This window comes from Centruroides sculpturatus, unplaced genomic scaffold (genome assembly GCF_000671375.1).
Source record: "Centruroides sculpturatus isolate CEXI.00-Female unplaced genomic scaffold, Cexi_2.0 scaffold519, whole genome shotgun sequence".
NCBI classification, from domain to species: Eukaryota; Metazoa; Arthropoda; class Arachnida; order Scorpiones; family Buthidae; genus Centruroides; species Centruroides sculpturatus.
In genome coordinates this window covers 470,216-486,704 of record NW_019384900.1, presented here as the reverse complement: position 1 = coordinate 486,704, position 16,489 = coordinate 470,216, and the positions used below count along the sequence as shown (strand labels likewise).

The 16,489-nt window shown below is 28.1% G+C and overlaps 1 protein-coding gene and 1 long non-coding RNA gene across 2 annotated transcripts in view; one reads left to right on the top strand and one right to left on the bottom strand.

Annotated features, from left to right (window-relative positions):
- Positions 1-16,489, bottom strand: part of LOC111631471 (C-myc promoter-binding protein-like) — a 55,264-nt gene that overhangs the window by 14,485 nt on the left and 24,290 nt on the right. Inside the window, exons 11-16 of the mRNA XM_023375716.1 lie at positions 13,587-14,708; positions 11,649-11,861; positions 9,040-9,241; positions 4,816-4,867; positions 1,406-1,813; positions 942-1,313 (exon numbers count right to left, since the gene is read on the bottom strand). Of these exons, the coding sequence (XP_023231484.1) occupies positions 942-1,313; positions 1,406-1,813; positions 4,816-4,867; positions 9,040-9,241; positions 11,649-11,861; positions 13,587-14,708 (2,369 nt within the window). The remainder of the gene's footprint in view (positions 1-941; positions 1,314-1,405; positions 1,814-4,815; positions 4,868-9,039; positions 9,242-11,648; positions 11,862-13,586; positions 14,709-16,489) is intronic.
- Positions 2,709-9,160, top strand: LOC111631475. The gene is made up of 3 exons (XR_002757707.1): positions 2,709-2,853; positions 7,334-7,481; positions 9,051-9,160. It is a non-coding gene; the product is annotated as an uncharacterized LOC111631475 (long non-coding RNA).

The following is a 16,489-nucleotide window of genomic DNA, read 5'->3' as shown; positions in this document are numbered from 1 at the left end:
TGACCAGTTAAGTATAAAATCTACTTAGTTATCTGTGTATAATAAATCTGAATGAAAACATGTTGGGTAAAAACAGATATTTTTTAAAGGATGCATGAACAGGAAAAAAAATACTAAAAGTTGTAAAAATAGATCAATAAAATCTCAAAAAAAAAAGTTAGCATTACATGTTGATATATTTGATTGATACAAACTTTTACCCATATGATCTTTATCCACAAGGCTGAGTAAATTTAAAGTTACAATGAAATATATATTGGTTTTAATATATATGCATTAGTCTTCCCTAGTATTTTCTTTCAATATGCTTTAGTATTTAGTTATTCTGTTTTAACTTCTTTTATAAATACATATTATTTGTTATCAAAAGGAAACAATAACTCTAATCACACATCAATCTGATGTATTTAAGACTAATCGTGACCATCTAAAATATAACAAATTCAAGATTTCATCATTTTGTCTGAACTTTTGTTTTGCCTGTGTGTCTGGTATCCATTTACAAAGCAAGAAAAAAATCTGTTTTCTGCTGTAGTAGATAAAAACTGATTTTCTTTTCTGTTTGTTTCTAGTAGAATGGTTTAGAAACTTTATATTGAAATTTTTTTAAAATTTCAATATAAAGTTTCTAAAAAAAATCTACTAGAACAATTATAAGTTAACTTATATGTATAATACAGTAGAGCATCGATTATCCGAATGTCAATCAACCAAAACCTTTCCAGTCGGCAAATTTAAATTTCCACTAGTGCTGTGACGCTGCAATCTTTGGCTATGTCTTGGGTTACTCCAATATTATTTTTGTTGGTTAATAATATATTTTTTCGTACATAATCGGTTATCCAAAAAATCGATTTTCCAAACAACCCCAATCGATCAATGCTCTACTGTAGTTTATATTAAAAACATAAATAACAGAATTTTGTAAAAACAAAATTTACCAAGTTCCAATATATAATTGGATGTTGATCTACAAATTCTGATTTTGTAAGACAATTATCACCTTCATGCTCTAAAATATTTTCCATTTCTTTCCTCAATACAAGTGGACTTAAATATGGAACTGTTATAGGTTCCAATGCTTGAATATCACTTATACCTAAACGTCTTAAATCGGCTCCTGAAGATGTAGCCGAGAGTGGTTTCAACAAACGAGATGTAGATTTAATACTTGAAGGAAGCGATGCTGGAAGTTCGGTATCTTCTACGGGATTTCCAAGAAAATTCTGAGTAGAAGAATTCCAACTTTCTGCTTTTTTAACAATACTGACAGAATTGCTTGAATGTTGATTATCTATAGAACCGATACTATTCTACGAAGATTTTGGGAAAAAAATAAAACATTAATGTTATATAATGTACATTATATTAAAAAAATGGTAAAAAAAAATTTTTTAATTCTCACAGGATTAAAAAGTGGCAATGCTGCATCAGGACTATCTAATTTTATTAAATCGGCACCAGAAGGTCGCATAGGTTTGACGTCTTGAGGAAGAGAATGAGGTACACGAGATGAATAATTTTCAGAAATTTGCTTTGTCGGACTTCCCAGCGGAGTTCCACTATGAGAATCACTGGCAGGACTTCTACTTTCGGGACTTTCTTCAAATAACAGAAAAGCTTCATTACACGAATCAATGCTATTGTTTCTATTAAAATCCGTTTCACCCAATGGAATTTTATTTTGTGGTAAACTAGACTTTCTTTTATTTGATTCATTTATGGGTGCTGAATCTAACTGATTATTAAGAATATTTTCAGCCGAATGAGCAGGACTTAACAAAGATTCACTTGAACCTTCATTACGTAAATCCTAATTAAATAGATTAATAAAAGTTAGTAAAATATGTTTTAAAAGTAACTGCTTCAATAAATAAACCAATTTTAATTCTAAATTTGAAGATCTTACTATAGTTATACAATATTGTATTTTTCACATTTAAAAAAAGTAAATTAAGATATTTGTCAAAATGACAATCTTCATGTATAAAGATCATTCTTCTTTTTTTTTTTTTTTTTTGTAATTTTAGCACAGTAGATATATGTACTTTTTAAAATTCATTACATTGTAATTTTGAAAAAATTGATTCCAAACCTATTGAAGTGATGTAGACATATAAATATTTTTCAATAGTAGGCAGTATCAGAATCATAGCTTTAACCCTTTTGTCCTGAGTGGTACACATAGGTACTGCAAGTATTTTAAAGTACCTGAAACCTAGAAAATGCATTACAAACAAATGAATATTGTGCCATGCCGGGATTTTGCATTATCGCTAAAGAACTGGCAACTGTAGAGGGCGTTTGAGTCGTTCGCTTAATCCTCAAAGAAGCTTCTGTTTTTGAGTGTTAAATACGTACTGAAAAAATATATGTCTAGTCAGTTCATTTAGGAAATATGGTCAAATTGGTAGGACAGGAAAATTTTGATGACATAATACAGAAAACATTCAAGAATTACTGGCTGCCAAAGGAATTTGGTTGAAATGGATCAGAGTTAGTCAAACTGATTCAAAGAATAACAGCAAAGATGATAAAATTCCAAATTTTAACACTTTTACATGTTGTAATTGCTTGGTTTTTATGCCTTTCTATCTTATTTTTTAATGCACAAAGTCAACTGAAAAGAGCACAAAGTTCAAAAAGAAATTTCATACCATAAAATTTACTTTCAATTGATAGATCTTTGTGCTTTACTGATTTTTCTTTTTTAAAGCAAGATGACGCAGAAGGAAGTTTGGAAGCTGAAGATATTCTGCAACACAGAAAATGTCCTTATTTCATTGTAGTGAAGAGAGAAAAAAATTAAATGAACATACATTATCTGGCATATACAGGCATGTTTCACAGTTAGTAAGTTAATAGCAATTTTTAATAAAAATTAAACTTTCAATGGTTATAAAAATGTAATAGTGTATTTTTGTTAACTTTTAGAATATAACCTCCTTTTGGTTCTAATTTCTTAATTATTAAGTCATCAAGGATGAAATTTGTAGGTAATAATATTGCCAACCGTTGAGTCTGACCCATCTCAGAGTGCCTATGAATTATCGTTGAAGTTTGGTGTTAGCAAACAAACAATATTAACTCATTTAGCTGAAATCGGTAAAGTGAAAAAGTTGGATAAGTGGGTTCTACATGAACTGAATGAAAAACAGAAACAAAAGCATTTGGAATCTTGCTTGATGTTGCTTTCTTGTTACAAATCTGATCCATTTTTTAATCAAATTGTCACTTGTGATGAGAAATGAATCCAATATGAAAAATGACAATTGCCAATGTTCAGCACAGTGGTTGGACAAGGATGAATAACCAAAACACACTCCAAAGTGCAATATTCATCAAAAGAAGCTGATGGTGAGTTTTGGTGGTCTAGCACAGGTGTGATCCATTATGATTCATGAAGCTTGGCTCATCGATCACAGCAGAAATATATTGCAACCAACTGGACAAAATGATGCAAAAACTTAAGCCTAGATTGGTCAACAGATCGACTCCTATCTTATTGCATGATAATGCTAGACCACACACTGCACAAATGACTGTGGCAAAACTACAGGTATTGGAGTTGGAACTTCATCATCATCCATACTCACCAGATCTAGCCCCCATTGACTACCACTTCTTCTGCAATTTGGACAACTTTTTAATAGGAAAACAATTTTAATTCCAACAATGCTGTAAAACTGGCCTTCCAGGAATTCATTGACTCTCATCCACCAGGGTTTCATACCACCGGCCTGAACAACCTGCTGCTTAAACAACAAAAGTATATAGACAATATGGGTGCATACTTTGATAACTTACAAATATAAGGAATTATTTTATTCATCAACCAACTTTGCCTTTTTTTCCACAAATTTCATCCTCGAAGACCCGATATATTATATACCATGGTTTTGCACCACATAAGATTTTGGCAGGCAATATTCATTATTTTATAATTATAAAATACTGAATAATCCAACATACTTAGAACACCTGCTTTAATTTCCTTGACTTTTTTTTCTATCTGTGTTTGTGATAAATTTTGAAACAATATTTTCATACTGTAATAAAGTTTTTACTATTTAATTCAATATATGTAACAACAAACTTATTTTTTAAAAAGATTCGAATATTGTAAGAAAATTAAAATGGTTAATAGGTTAAATCAAGTATTTTTCAATTGTTTTAATATGAGGGCTATTTTTTAAATAAGGTCCATTTGTGAATGAGAGTGAGAATGACGCGCGATTGCAGCAGTGTGCATGAGCATCTGCTTTCAGCATGTTTTGCACATGTTTAGATGCCATTTGCAGCCGTATCGTCTGTCTGTGTGCTGAACTGTAGAAGTTTATAATGTTTAAGAAAATTGAGTCGCCCGCCGACTGTAAGATACGATCTGTTATTCGATTTCAGCATGAAAGATCATAGTAACTGTCTTTTGGGACAGGAAAGGATCTTTGTTAGTAGATTTTATGCCAAGAGGCACAACAATCAATTCTCATGCTTATTGTGACCTTGAGAAAACTCTGCCATGCAAGTCAAGCAGCATGGCCTAACGTCTTCCGGCAGCAGATGGCAGATTTCTTTGAAGTTGGAATTAAAAGAATTTTTGAGAGGTATGACAAATGTTTGAACAAAAATGGAAATTATGTAGAAAAGTAGGTAAAAGTATGTAGAATATAGGAAAAAATATATTTTAATGATATTTACAGTATTTTTCTTCTTATTAGAAAACGGATCTTATTTAAAAGATAGCCCTCATATTTAAAATGCTTACTCCGTAATTTAATTATCATAAATGACTGATAACATAATAAAAGTACTTACCCTAATAATTATAGTCAGAAGAGGAACTAGTTTTGCTTTACAAAAAGCACATCTAGAGGAAAAAAATTTACTTTAAATTTCACTTTTTGCATCTAAATCTAACATTTTGCTTATATTTATTCTTTTAAAAAGAGAAGAATCCATTTTGAAATCCTGATTATAAAAAAATTTACCTCATTTCCTAGAATGTAAATAAAATATTTTGTTTTATTATAGCATACTTTTAAAAATAAAAAAAGTAATATTTCTCTAAATAGAATGCTAAAAATATGAACTTTTTCTTCAATATGCTGTAAAATAAATTTTAAGAAAAAATTTATGAGATGATAAACTTTTTTTAAACATATTCAAGTTGCACATTTAAAATCATTAAAGATGATTTAAATTGGATTTTCATCAGATTATAATAAGGCTATGTAATTTATTATAATTATTAAATTTAGTAAGAGATGGCAGCATAACTGCCTATTTCTAAGACAAATTATTTAGTATTCAATTAATTATATAGCTATATTATAGCCCAATAATTTGGCAGTTTGTTTGGCTTTGATAATGATACACATTTCAAGAAAATTAGAAAAGTTTATATAATAGGATCACCCAAAATTCATAGAAGAATTGTGCGTTTTAACTGAATTTTATTTAACAGGTTGTTAACTTCTCACAATTATAGTATAGAGTACAGTACATCTTTTATAACTTGTAATACCTCAACTGTATTTTAATTCCTCGGTAAAGATTTAAAATATCACAGAATATTTTTTCTGTACATTTTGAAAATTTTCAATATTTTGACACGTTAAAATTTAAAATTCTATAAAAATCTTTTGTACTCATTACAAGTCTTAATTTCCTCATTTTTATTGGGAAATTCTTTTGTTATCTTGAAAGTTGCTTCTATTGTCAAAAGACATTGGTCTTGAAAGTTTTATATAATAAATAAATTATTAATCTGAATACTTATTTATTTTCAAATTACAGTCAAACCTTGGGTTTTGAACACTATGGTTTATGAAAAAATTTCATACTCATTTTTGCACCTGGTTGCTGAAAAGCTATTCGGCAGAACAAGCCCCCGACAATCAACTTCCTATGTTAAAGAAAGACAATGGCCCGACAAATCAATGACACCGAAATCACCTTGTGTCACAATACGAATCATTGATGATGTTGCTATTTAAATTACATTTCAGTGCACATGTGGGAAAGATACAATCAATATTTCATTTTTCAGTGCCACAGTCGGATTTAAATCAAATTAATTAATAAAACTGCATTAATTGAAATTTACATAGGTCAAATTAAATGACAAATTTAAAAATAATAATTAAAACTGAAATTATCCACATTTCCCTGAAATATGTTTTAAAGTACTTGTTAATTTGATTGGTTTAGTTACATTTCATTCAGGCAGTTAAATTGAGTCTATTTATAAAACTTTTTGTAAAGTGTTTGGTTTCAGTTGGCAGAACATTTTGCTTTTAATATACCATATTTACTTCGCATATAAGATGAGGCTTTTATTCATTTATCATAGCTTCAAATTCCTAGGTCCTATATGTGCAAGCGTAAGATTCTTTGTGTTTTTGCAAACCATGTATTTGCATATTTTACCAGATGCTTACCCTCCTGTATTTAAAAACATAAGTATTTTATCTGGATTGTTCTTGTATATTGTCAGGAGTAAAGAGGAATTGAATTCCAGATTGAAATTCCAAAATCACACGGGAGCCTGATATAAGTTTTAATCCATTCCCATGTGAAAACAGATGATTATTCGGAAATCAGAATTTGGAGAAACTGATAAGTATAATTGATGGAGAGTGGATTCGACTGTTGAGAGTTGTCAAAAAAAAGTTCCCAATTGTCCAGCTTTACACAAACAAATTATGTTGTTGATTTTACGAGATTTTATTTTATGTTTAAAATGCCAGTAATTTTTGCAGGACAATGTGTGTGTTTACATTCATTTGATATTTTACTTGTGATTAAACAAAATACATTTATTAATACAATTCTAATTTTAATTTTCTTTACTTTGATCTTTAAAGTCACAGCTCGTCCTATAAGTGAGGTCGTCTTATATGTAAGTAAATACAGTGTGTGTGTGTGTGTGTGTATATATATATATAATCCTTTATAGGAATTTTTATGCAGAAAATACAACTAAAAAGGTAAAAAAAGGTTTAGTTTTGGTGGTCAGGAATGAATTAATCCATTTTATATTGTTTCCGTTTTAGAACAAATTAAGCTCAAAACCCCAAGGTTTGACTATATAGAATAAAATTTTTTAAATCTGAATTTCATATTACAATTTTCATTCATTTTAATTGTTTATACAGAATGTTCTTAGATAATATATCAAAGTTTTTCTAGGATAATTTTAAATTTTTTGAAGCTACTATTTATTATTTGAAAATTTAAAATTTAGTTTATTTTCAATGTATTATACTAAACATAGAAATTACAACTTTATTATATTAAAATTACCTATTCAACCTCCTTTTTTTCATAATAGAGAGGTTGCAGCCGAAGTTCAAACATTAAACTTGTAAAGCAAGCAGAAGTACACATTTGACATTTGAACTCCAAGTACACATTGTGCACTGACTCATGGGATAGCATTTAAAAATGGTAGAAATGTTTAACAATGATGAATGTTACAGGTAAATAAACAAATTAAACTACTTTAATGTTATTAAACATTTTATAAATACTTTAAATAATTATTTTTAATTATCATTGTCTCTCCTACCATACAATAGGACAATACAACTACCTTGTACTTTTGTTGAGGGAAGTAGTGGCTTATGTAAATTCCAAAAGCAGCTCGGGAAATTATTTTTAGAAAATTTACAAACATATTATGCTGTTGATGGTAGAAGATGCAGTGAAAGAACAAACCTACTCCTACAGAATTATGATAAGCTATTATGAACAGAAATACAGTAGAGCATCGATTATCCGACCTCCGATTAACCGTCACATCGGTTAACCGACCATTCTAGTCGGCAAATTTCAAATGTCCGCTAGTGATGTGGCGCTACAATATTTGGCTGTCTTGGCTACTTTAATATTATTTTTGTTAAATTTTTGCGTGTTTTAGCTGGCAACACTGGCTTGACCATGAAAGGGAGGCCAGTATTTAAACGAGACTTAATTGTCTAATTATGAGTGGTTGTTTGTTTTGTGAGCAATAAAATAATTTAAAAATAATTTTTAACGATACAATAGCGACGATTATTATTTAAAAAAACAAAATTTGTTAGGCTTAACATCGATGAAAATTTAACGCGAAATAGGTTAACGATATACTAATTACATGGGATATACTAATATACTATACTAATAATGTATTTTTTTCATTCTTTTCGGTTATCCGACCAACCTGAGTCCCCAATTGAGTCGGATAATCGATGCTCTACTGTATATGTAAATTCTAGAGGCACTTCACATCACTTGGAAAAAGAATTAGACGATTTTATTCCAGAAATTATTCATAAATGCTTAAATGATCATTATTTTAACCCCAAACACAAAAAAAGTTTAAGTTGAACTTCTACTCGCCATGCTAGACATAGCAAATGCCATTGTCAACCTTCTAGAATTGCCAGATGGTGGCACTCGATGTCCAACGTTCACGTTTTGGGCTGAAAATGTCAGCCACAACCTCTCTAATAATTGTTTAATTAATAATCATATCCTAAAATAGTTAAAAAAAAAAAACCAAATGAGCTACATGATGTCTACTTGGAAAGTTTCTTTCTATTAATTACATTTATTTATTTGCATCAGTATTGCATCCTACTGTGGCTAACTGCCCCATAAATTACATAACAATGTTCTAAACAAACAAAACCTTACTCATGTTTAATATCTATTAACATGTATTTTACAAATCAAAGTTTTTGTTTTAATACAAAATAGATAATGATAAAACTTTCTAATTAAAAACTTAGTTTGATTTATAATGATAAAAGTAAAAGAAAATTACATATTTGAAATCTTTGACAATGAAATTCTACAGATCTAAAATTATAAGCAAACATATGATTAATTGCCTAATAACATCCTGCATAGGTTTAGAAAACTGAATCAAAAAATTAATATTTTAATTTGAGTTAGCTTTAATTTATTTAATAATAGCATATGCTTTTTTAAAATTAGTTCACTTCAACAATAATTTTATATTTAAAAAAAAAAAAAAGAAAGCTTAAAACATACTGTGTATTTAGATTTGAATCGTCTGCAGACCATCCTTCCATAATTTCTTCGTCGTAGAGAATAGAATAACACGTGTAACATCGAGAACAAGATGTCATTGTTATGTCGAGAGCAACTTTCACGGAAGATATTTTTTCTGAGGAACTTTCATAATGGCTTTCCATCATTTCAAAAACTTGAGATGAATATGCTGGTGCACTTCCTAATTAAATATTTATTTTCTAATGAAATCAAAAGCTACTTTAGCTATTTGTAAAATTTTGCTCAAAATAAACATTCATTAAATTTTATATTTACACTTAATTATTTGGCTGGCTTTACATAAACATTTATAATTAAATTATTCTGATGTGTTACTTTGTAAATAATAATCTTGTGTGAAACAATCTATTTCAAAATTCATAATCATCAATACTAGTGACTAAAATCAACATTTGACTATCAGATAATTTCTTAGATAAATTTTAAGAAAATTTAATTACTTTTAGAATAGATTGATAGTATTTGCATCTCCATATAATAAAGACTGATCAAGTTCTCTAAAACATTTTGGAGACATTATGTTTTAAAAAACTAGAAATCTATTAAAATTCAAAGATGACCTTGATTAATAAAATTTTAAAATTATTAAAACAAATGTTGATCTTCATACAAAAGAAAATTTATAAAACAGTAACTAAACTTTGAAAGATTTATTTCTAAATCAATAGAAGTATATAAATGTATCAAACTTACAAATCAAATTAAAACCCAAAACTACTTGAAAACTATATAGTTAATTTGCTATTAATGTTATTTCTAATATTTTTGTAAGGTAAAATAGCTCATAAATAGCGAGGTTAAGGCCGAAGTTTTAAACGTGAAAACGTGTACGTTGGATGTTCAGCACAGCTTTCCTATAAGCCTAGAAGTTTGACAATGGTGTTTGGATAGTCAGTGGAATCATGCTCGACATTCAAACACCATTGTCAAACTTCTAGGCTTATAGGAAAGCGATGCTTAATGTCTGAAGTATATGTTCTTGTGTTTAATACTTTGGCTTCGACCTCACTAATATAAAAATAAAGGCCTTCAAAAATCCAGGCTTAAAAAATGATTAATCCAGAATACCATACATAAATGATGAAAATCAACTAGTCTTTTGACCATTTTAGCAAAAATATTTTAATATCTTATGTTAAATAATTAAGTACACATATTCATTCTTTAGTTAACCCAGTGTTTTCCAATCTTTGGGGCATGAGACTATTGCAAGGAGGTGCACAGCTTTTACCAAATTATCATTTTTTAATACAAACAAAAAAAAAATCAATATTGAAAAAATAAATCAGCAAAACAGTTACGCCTAATTCACAACCCTCATCCAAATGATTCAGGTACGAATGCTATTCCATCCACACTCTTGCCAAAACGTCTTGCCCCAGCAAGCAATATACTTTATTTTATAAAGGTATATTATTATTATTATATCGTTTTGTAAACCATTAAATAAATTATAAGGACAGTATTTATGAAATTAGATGATTACGAAAATTGTGAGGGGCACAACAATTTTATTCTAAAAAAACAGGAGCAAAGGTACAGAAAGTTTTGAAACCACTAAGTTAACGAAAATGTTGTTATTAAATGCAAAATGTACTTTTGCTAAAATGGTAATACAAGATGAATATTTTACTAAAGATTATGCAAGTATATGAAAGTTTGAACCTATCTTTTATGCTGAAATTCTTGCATATATCATATTCACGAGGCATTTTAAAATCAGAGTAAATATACTTGGAATTTTTACTTACACTATTTAGATGATTTTTAATATCATGCTTCGAAGATTTCTTATAGTTTAAGAAATATGGATTTAATATATGATGTAGATTTCAATATTTTAAGATAGTAATGAAAACAATTTTTTAGAAAAATTATTTCATACTAATTGTATATTCTATACATTTTGAATATAGGATAGGCAATAAATTAATAAAAATATAAAAATTTAATGAGTTTCCACAAGTTAAATAAGTGAGCTTTTTTTATCAAAAAAAACATTAAGCTCTAATATAAATAAATCATTTTGTAGATGGAAGTTGTTAATTAATTATAAAATGTTTTGTTAAATAAATAAACATTTGTGCTAAAGTCAACATAAGTATGATTCTCAACTACCCATACTGATGACAGAAGGGCATGTATGATTCAAATTTCATGACAAATAGAAACTTATAACAAAAAAAACAAAGTAAATTACTAATAATTCATACATTTCTATTATGACTAGCCAAAAGAAAAAATTTTAAAAATTACAAACTCGTTTGATAATATGAAAAATCTATGGCAAGAAGTCTTGTTTTGTATGGATTCTGTGTATTAATATTAATAAATATACTCAGGAACTTTGATTAAATCTTATTTTAGAACGATTATTGTCTTTAATTATCAATTTCCAATCAGATTTTTGACTAAAACAAAAACATTGTCTATGGAATACTTTTTAGATCTCAGATATACTTGCCTTGAGATGTTTCTTCATTATTTATTAATGCAATAACAAAGTCTTCTATCACATAATTCTAATAAAGACAGAAATGAAGATGAAAAAATAAATTAATACATACCAACATGATGTATATTACTATCTCCTTTACTCCATAAAGTATCTCTGAAATATTCAGATTTAGGACTACTGAACACGTCGTCACTCCTACTTGCACGACTGACATAATCTACACTTGCACGTCTGTTTTCAGATAGAGAACACGACTGATCGTCGTCGTCATATAATAAAAGCTTCTCCATTTCATATGGTTTTGGTAATGAATTATATACACCTAATAAAATTGTAAAAATTGTTAATTAATCAAAACTTTATTTTAGTTTATAAAATAATCTTATGACAAATATGACTTTAAAAAAAAAATAAAAATCATATTTGCTGAGGATTTGCTACTAATTTCAATGTTAAACTACATGATTTTTTAATAAATGAAGTGAGATCAATCTAGATTTGAAATTATTGATCCTTCTTGTTGTTGTTTTTTTAAACGAATCCAATAAAATTCTTGTATGATTATATTCTTTAGTATTTATTTCTCTAACGATTTTACATTTAAAAAAATAAAAGATTCATTCTTTTTATGGGTCAATTTTATGTTAAACTTTTATCAAGCTGAAATGTCTGATACTTGGAAATATAATATGATTACTTTGATCTCCAGATATTTTTTGAAAGCCAATTTTTTTTTATATGACAATAGTTAGTCATCCAAATTACTATACCATAATTATTGGAGATTATACTATATATCAGTGGTTCTCATTCTTTTCAAATTGTGTGTCCAGGTATAATGTTGCATCCCAAGAGATGGATAAATGCAGTACGAAATTTATAAAAGCATATTTTAAAAAATGAGAAGAAACTAATTTGTATAAAAATTTATTACCTTCATGATAAAGTAATGGCTAGGTTAGACCTACAGAGGAACAGTTATACAGTAGAGCGTCGATTATTCGAATCAATTGGGGACGGGAGTTGTTCGGAAAATTGATTTTTCGGATAACCGATTATGTATGAAAAAATACATTATTAATATAGTATATTAGTACATCCCAATAACAGTATATTAATATATCCCACATTTAAATTTTTCTCCATTGCGTGTCGCTTCGCGTTGAATTTTCGTCTATGTTAAGCCTAACAAAAATTTTTATAATAATAGTCGTGGCTATTGTATCGTTAAAACTTATTCTGTACAAGCAAAATAAATATATTGAAAAATATAAAAACAAAAAAATTATACTTTAGAAGTTAATCTAGTATCAAAAATGTTCAATTTGGCACAACACAGTCCGACTGGTTAACCGACGCTCTACTGTATTAATATATTTTTACAGCACATAGCTATTAATATTTTAAATTAATTTTGTACACAAAGTGTTTGTTTTACTGTGTGCCAAAGACCAAAAAAGTTGGAAAAGCATTGCCATACATATTTGCAATGTCTTTATAGAAATACTTGCTGGTTAACTCATTATGCAGTGTATTTCTCACAGCATCAAACACATTCAAGAATATCTAGATGCTAAAAGAGCATATTTTTGTTCTATTTTTGAGAAGAAATTCTAAAATTTATATAAAATTTTATTTTCCTGTTTGAATAATTAATTAATAAATATAAAAATACTTAATGTACTTTCATAACATGGAATTTAAAAATCTTACTAAGAGTTAAATGATATTTTCATATTTGTGATGATAATGTAGGTAAAAAAAAATTTGAATATATATTTCTTTATAGCATTAGAATATTTGTGAACAAAACATTATTTTGAAAAATTTCATAACTTCAGTGGAATGTTGAATTTAAAATGCTTTAAAAGATAATTAGTTTATTAGAAATTTAAATAAGATTTTATCAATAGTAGTAAATATGCTAATATTAGTTGCAGACTATACATTTACTTAATGTTAGAAAATAATTTATCAATAAAGAAATATTTATTAAATAATTTATTTTTATGATTTTTTGATTATTTTAGTTAACAGAAAAACATACCTTTTGTAGGTGTATTGGAAGCAGACAATGATTGTCGGAATTCACTGAATTTATTAGCCACAGAACTAGCAGCTGATTTAAGACTATCAAATAGTATTTCTGAATGCCTTGAAGTAAAACGAGATAATCCAGAAGGTGTACCACCTGAATATGAATTTCTTCCTCCTATTACTTTTGGACTATTTTGAGTTTTTTGTGTGACAGGAAGTGTAGATGACCTTGATAAAGGTTTTTTTGAATATTCTAAATCCAACAAATCATCTGTTTTATCAATCTTAGAAAAAACTGGTCTTGCTCCTATGTTATCTGAGGCACCATGGAATGTTGAGCTGCGTGTCACTTTAGAATTTTTTAGAGGTGACATTCCCTTGACTTCACCATTTGCACTATTAGCTAAGCCTAAACTATAAGTTAAACTCGATGCCATTTTTGGTAAGTTACCGCCTGCAAAAAAATCCCAATTGAACCAAGCTTCTTTTAATGGACTCAAAGTTGTCGAGAAAAAATCTCTCTCTCTAGGAATACTTTCTTCAATGTTATTAAGAGAATAATTGCCATAACAAATATCATTACTATTTAACATTCCTAATGAATCATCTGGCTTTTTAAAATCAGATGTACTATTTCTTCTTTTGATAGGAATATTCGGAGATTTTGGTCTTGGTAAAACTGTATATGATGATAAATTTGAATTTTCTGCTTCTAATTCTTCCTCACATTCTTCATCACATCGACTAAGTCCAAAAGCACCAGTGTTTATTGTAAGCTCATCTTGTTTCCTTAACCCATCGACTTTATTCATACATTTATCGTCTAATTTACCAACAGAATCTTGAAGTTCACAATTTACTTCAGTTCCATTCCTAATTTTCCTAATAATTTGTACATCATTTCCAAAACTGTTTGATCGAAAAAACTGTCTTGGATGTTCACCTTCACCAATTCCTTGCATTAATGAACAACTGCAGTGTCGAAGTCTATATGCTCTACCTGCCCTATAATTAGGATCACTCTTATGCCTTTTGCGAAGACGTTCACTTTGAACATTTTGGCCTTCTTCAAACATGGAATCTTCAATTAATGTAGCATGACTTGTCATTAAAACTCCAGCTGAACTATCAACTAGAATAAATAAAAAACATATTGATAAATAATTGTGAATTTAAATTAATTCAGTTGATAGAACTAATATAAATAAACTTTTCTGTGTTTTGTTTAACAATTTATTATTTATTCATTAAAATTTATCAATAGAAAATTATAATTTTAATTAGATATGAGAGTTTATCAAGTTTTAAAGTCATGCGCAAAATTTTCTCATAATGCTATACTGTCTTCATTGACAGACATATGCATATTTTGATAATGTAATAATAAGACATTTAGGTTCAAATGTAGCTAAATGTGATAAACAATATTTAAAATTATATTTAGTCCGATAGAATATAAAAATCTTTATTTGACAAATTGTAATTTATTGTACAGGGTGTAGAATAATGATGGAACACATTTTAAAATTAAATATCTCCAGAATGTATGATAAAAAAAATATTGAAACTGACGTAAATTTATAGCCTATAGTTGAGTTTTTAATGAGTATTGAAAATGATGGTGTGCAAGCCAAAATGGCACAACGTAACAACATGCAGATCAAATTGGTTGTGGAACAATTTTTCAGCAACAGATGCAGTGTGATTATGGCAAAAAACCTTTCAATGTTATTTTCAAACACAAGATGCACCATCACACTGATGCTGATAGTATGTAATAAATATAACAAACTCAATAATTACTTCAATTATGAAATGAACAGCCAGATCGCTTTATCAGGCTATTAAGGTTAATTAAATAATTATTAAGTAATATGGCAGGATGTAGGTAGTTTGATGCCATCTCTTGTTTATCTAAATTAATTTATAATTATTAAATTTATTTCATACTTCTATTATATTATAGTATTTGATTTACATAACTACAAAGGTTATCTTAAGTAGGGGTTTATCACACCAAATGACCAATTTTATTTCTATTTCCTTTCAATTATAATACATGATAAATATTATAATCGAAAGGAAATACAAATAAAAAGTTTTAAGCCTTAAAAAGTGACAAATAAAATATGTACTCAAGAATCTATTTTAGACTTAATAATTTTATTGTCTATTATTACACATTATTATTATATTAAGTTCTTACAGTTAAGAAATTTTAAAAAAAGTAAATATTACAAACCAGTTGGCGATTGTCTGTGTATGTATATGTATATGTATATATATATATATATATGCAGACAAATTATATTATAAATTTTAAAGATAAAGATATATATCCACAAACTGTTAAAGATTGACACTATTCTAATTGACATGATTAACTGTAGACCAATGGAAATTTGTGCTTTGGACAGACAAGTCCAGATACTTAATCTACCAATCTAACAGTTATTCTTGGATATGGCAACTGCTGAGAGAAAGGTATCTTTTGGATTGTATCATTCCAACAATAGTGTGTGATGGAAAGAATTGGCTGGTTGGGCTGTTTTCCACAATTTGGTTTTAATCTGTTTGTCATTTTGGACAAAACTATGAATTCCAGTTCTACCTATATAATTAAGCATTACCAATGGTGTTACAATACTTTGAGGAAAAAACACTTCTGTCAGAAAGACAATGCATTGTCTGGTACTAGTCACACTGTTGCAAATTGTAATGTCTAGTAAGTGCAGGGAGAGTTTGTCCAAAAAGCAGAGCTCAACTGGTCACTGTTTTTAAGGTCAAATAGCATATCACCTGATATTTTCCACTTCAGCACATAGTATAATATTGTATGGTAATAGAAATTATTTATCAAAATGCAAACATATGGATATTAATTGTATGATAACATATTTTTTTAAATCCTGT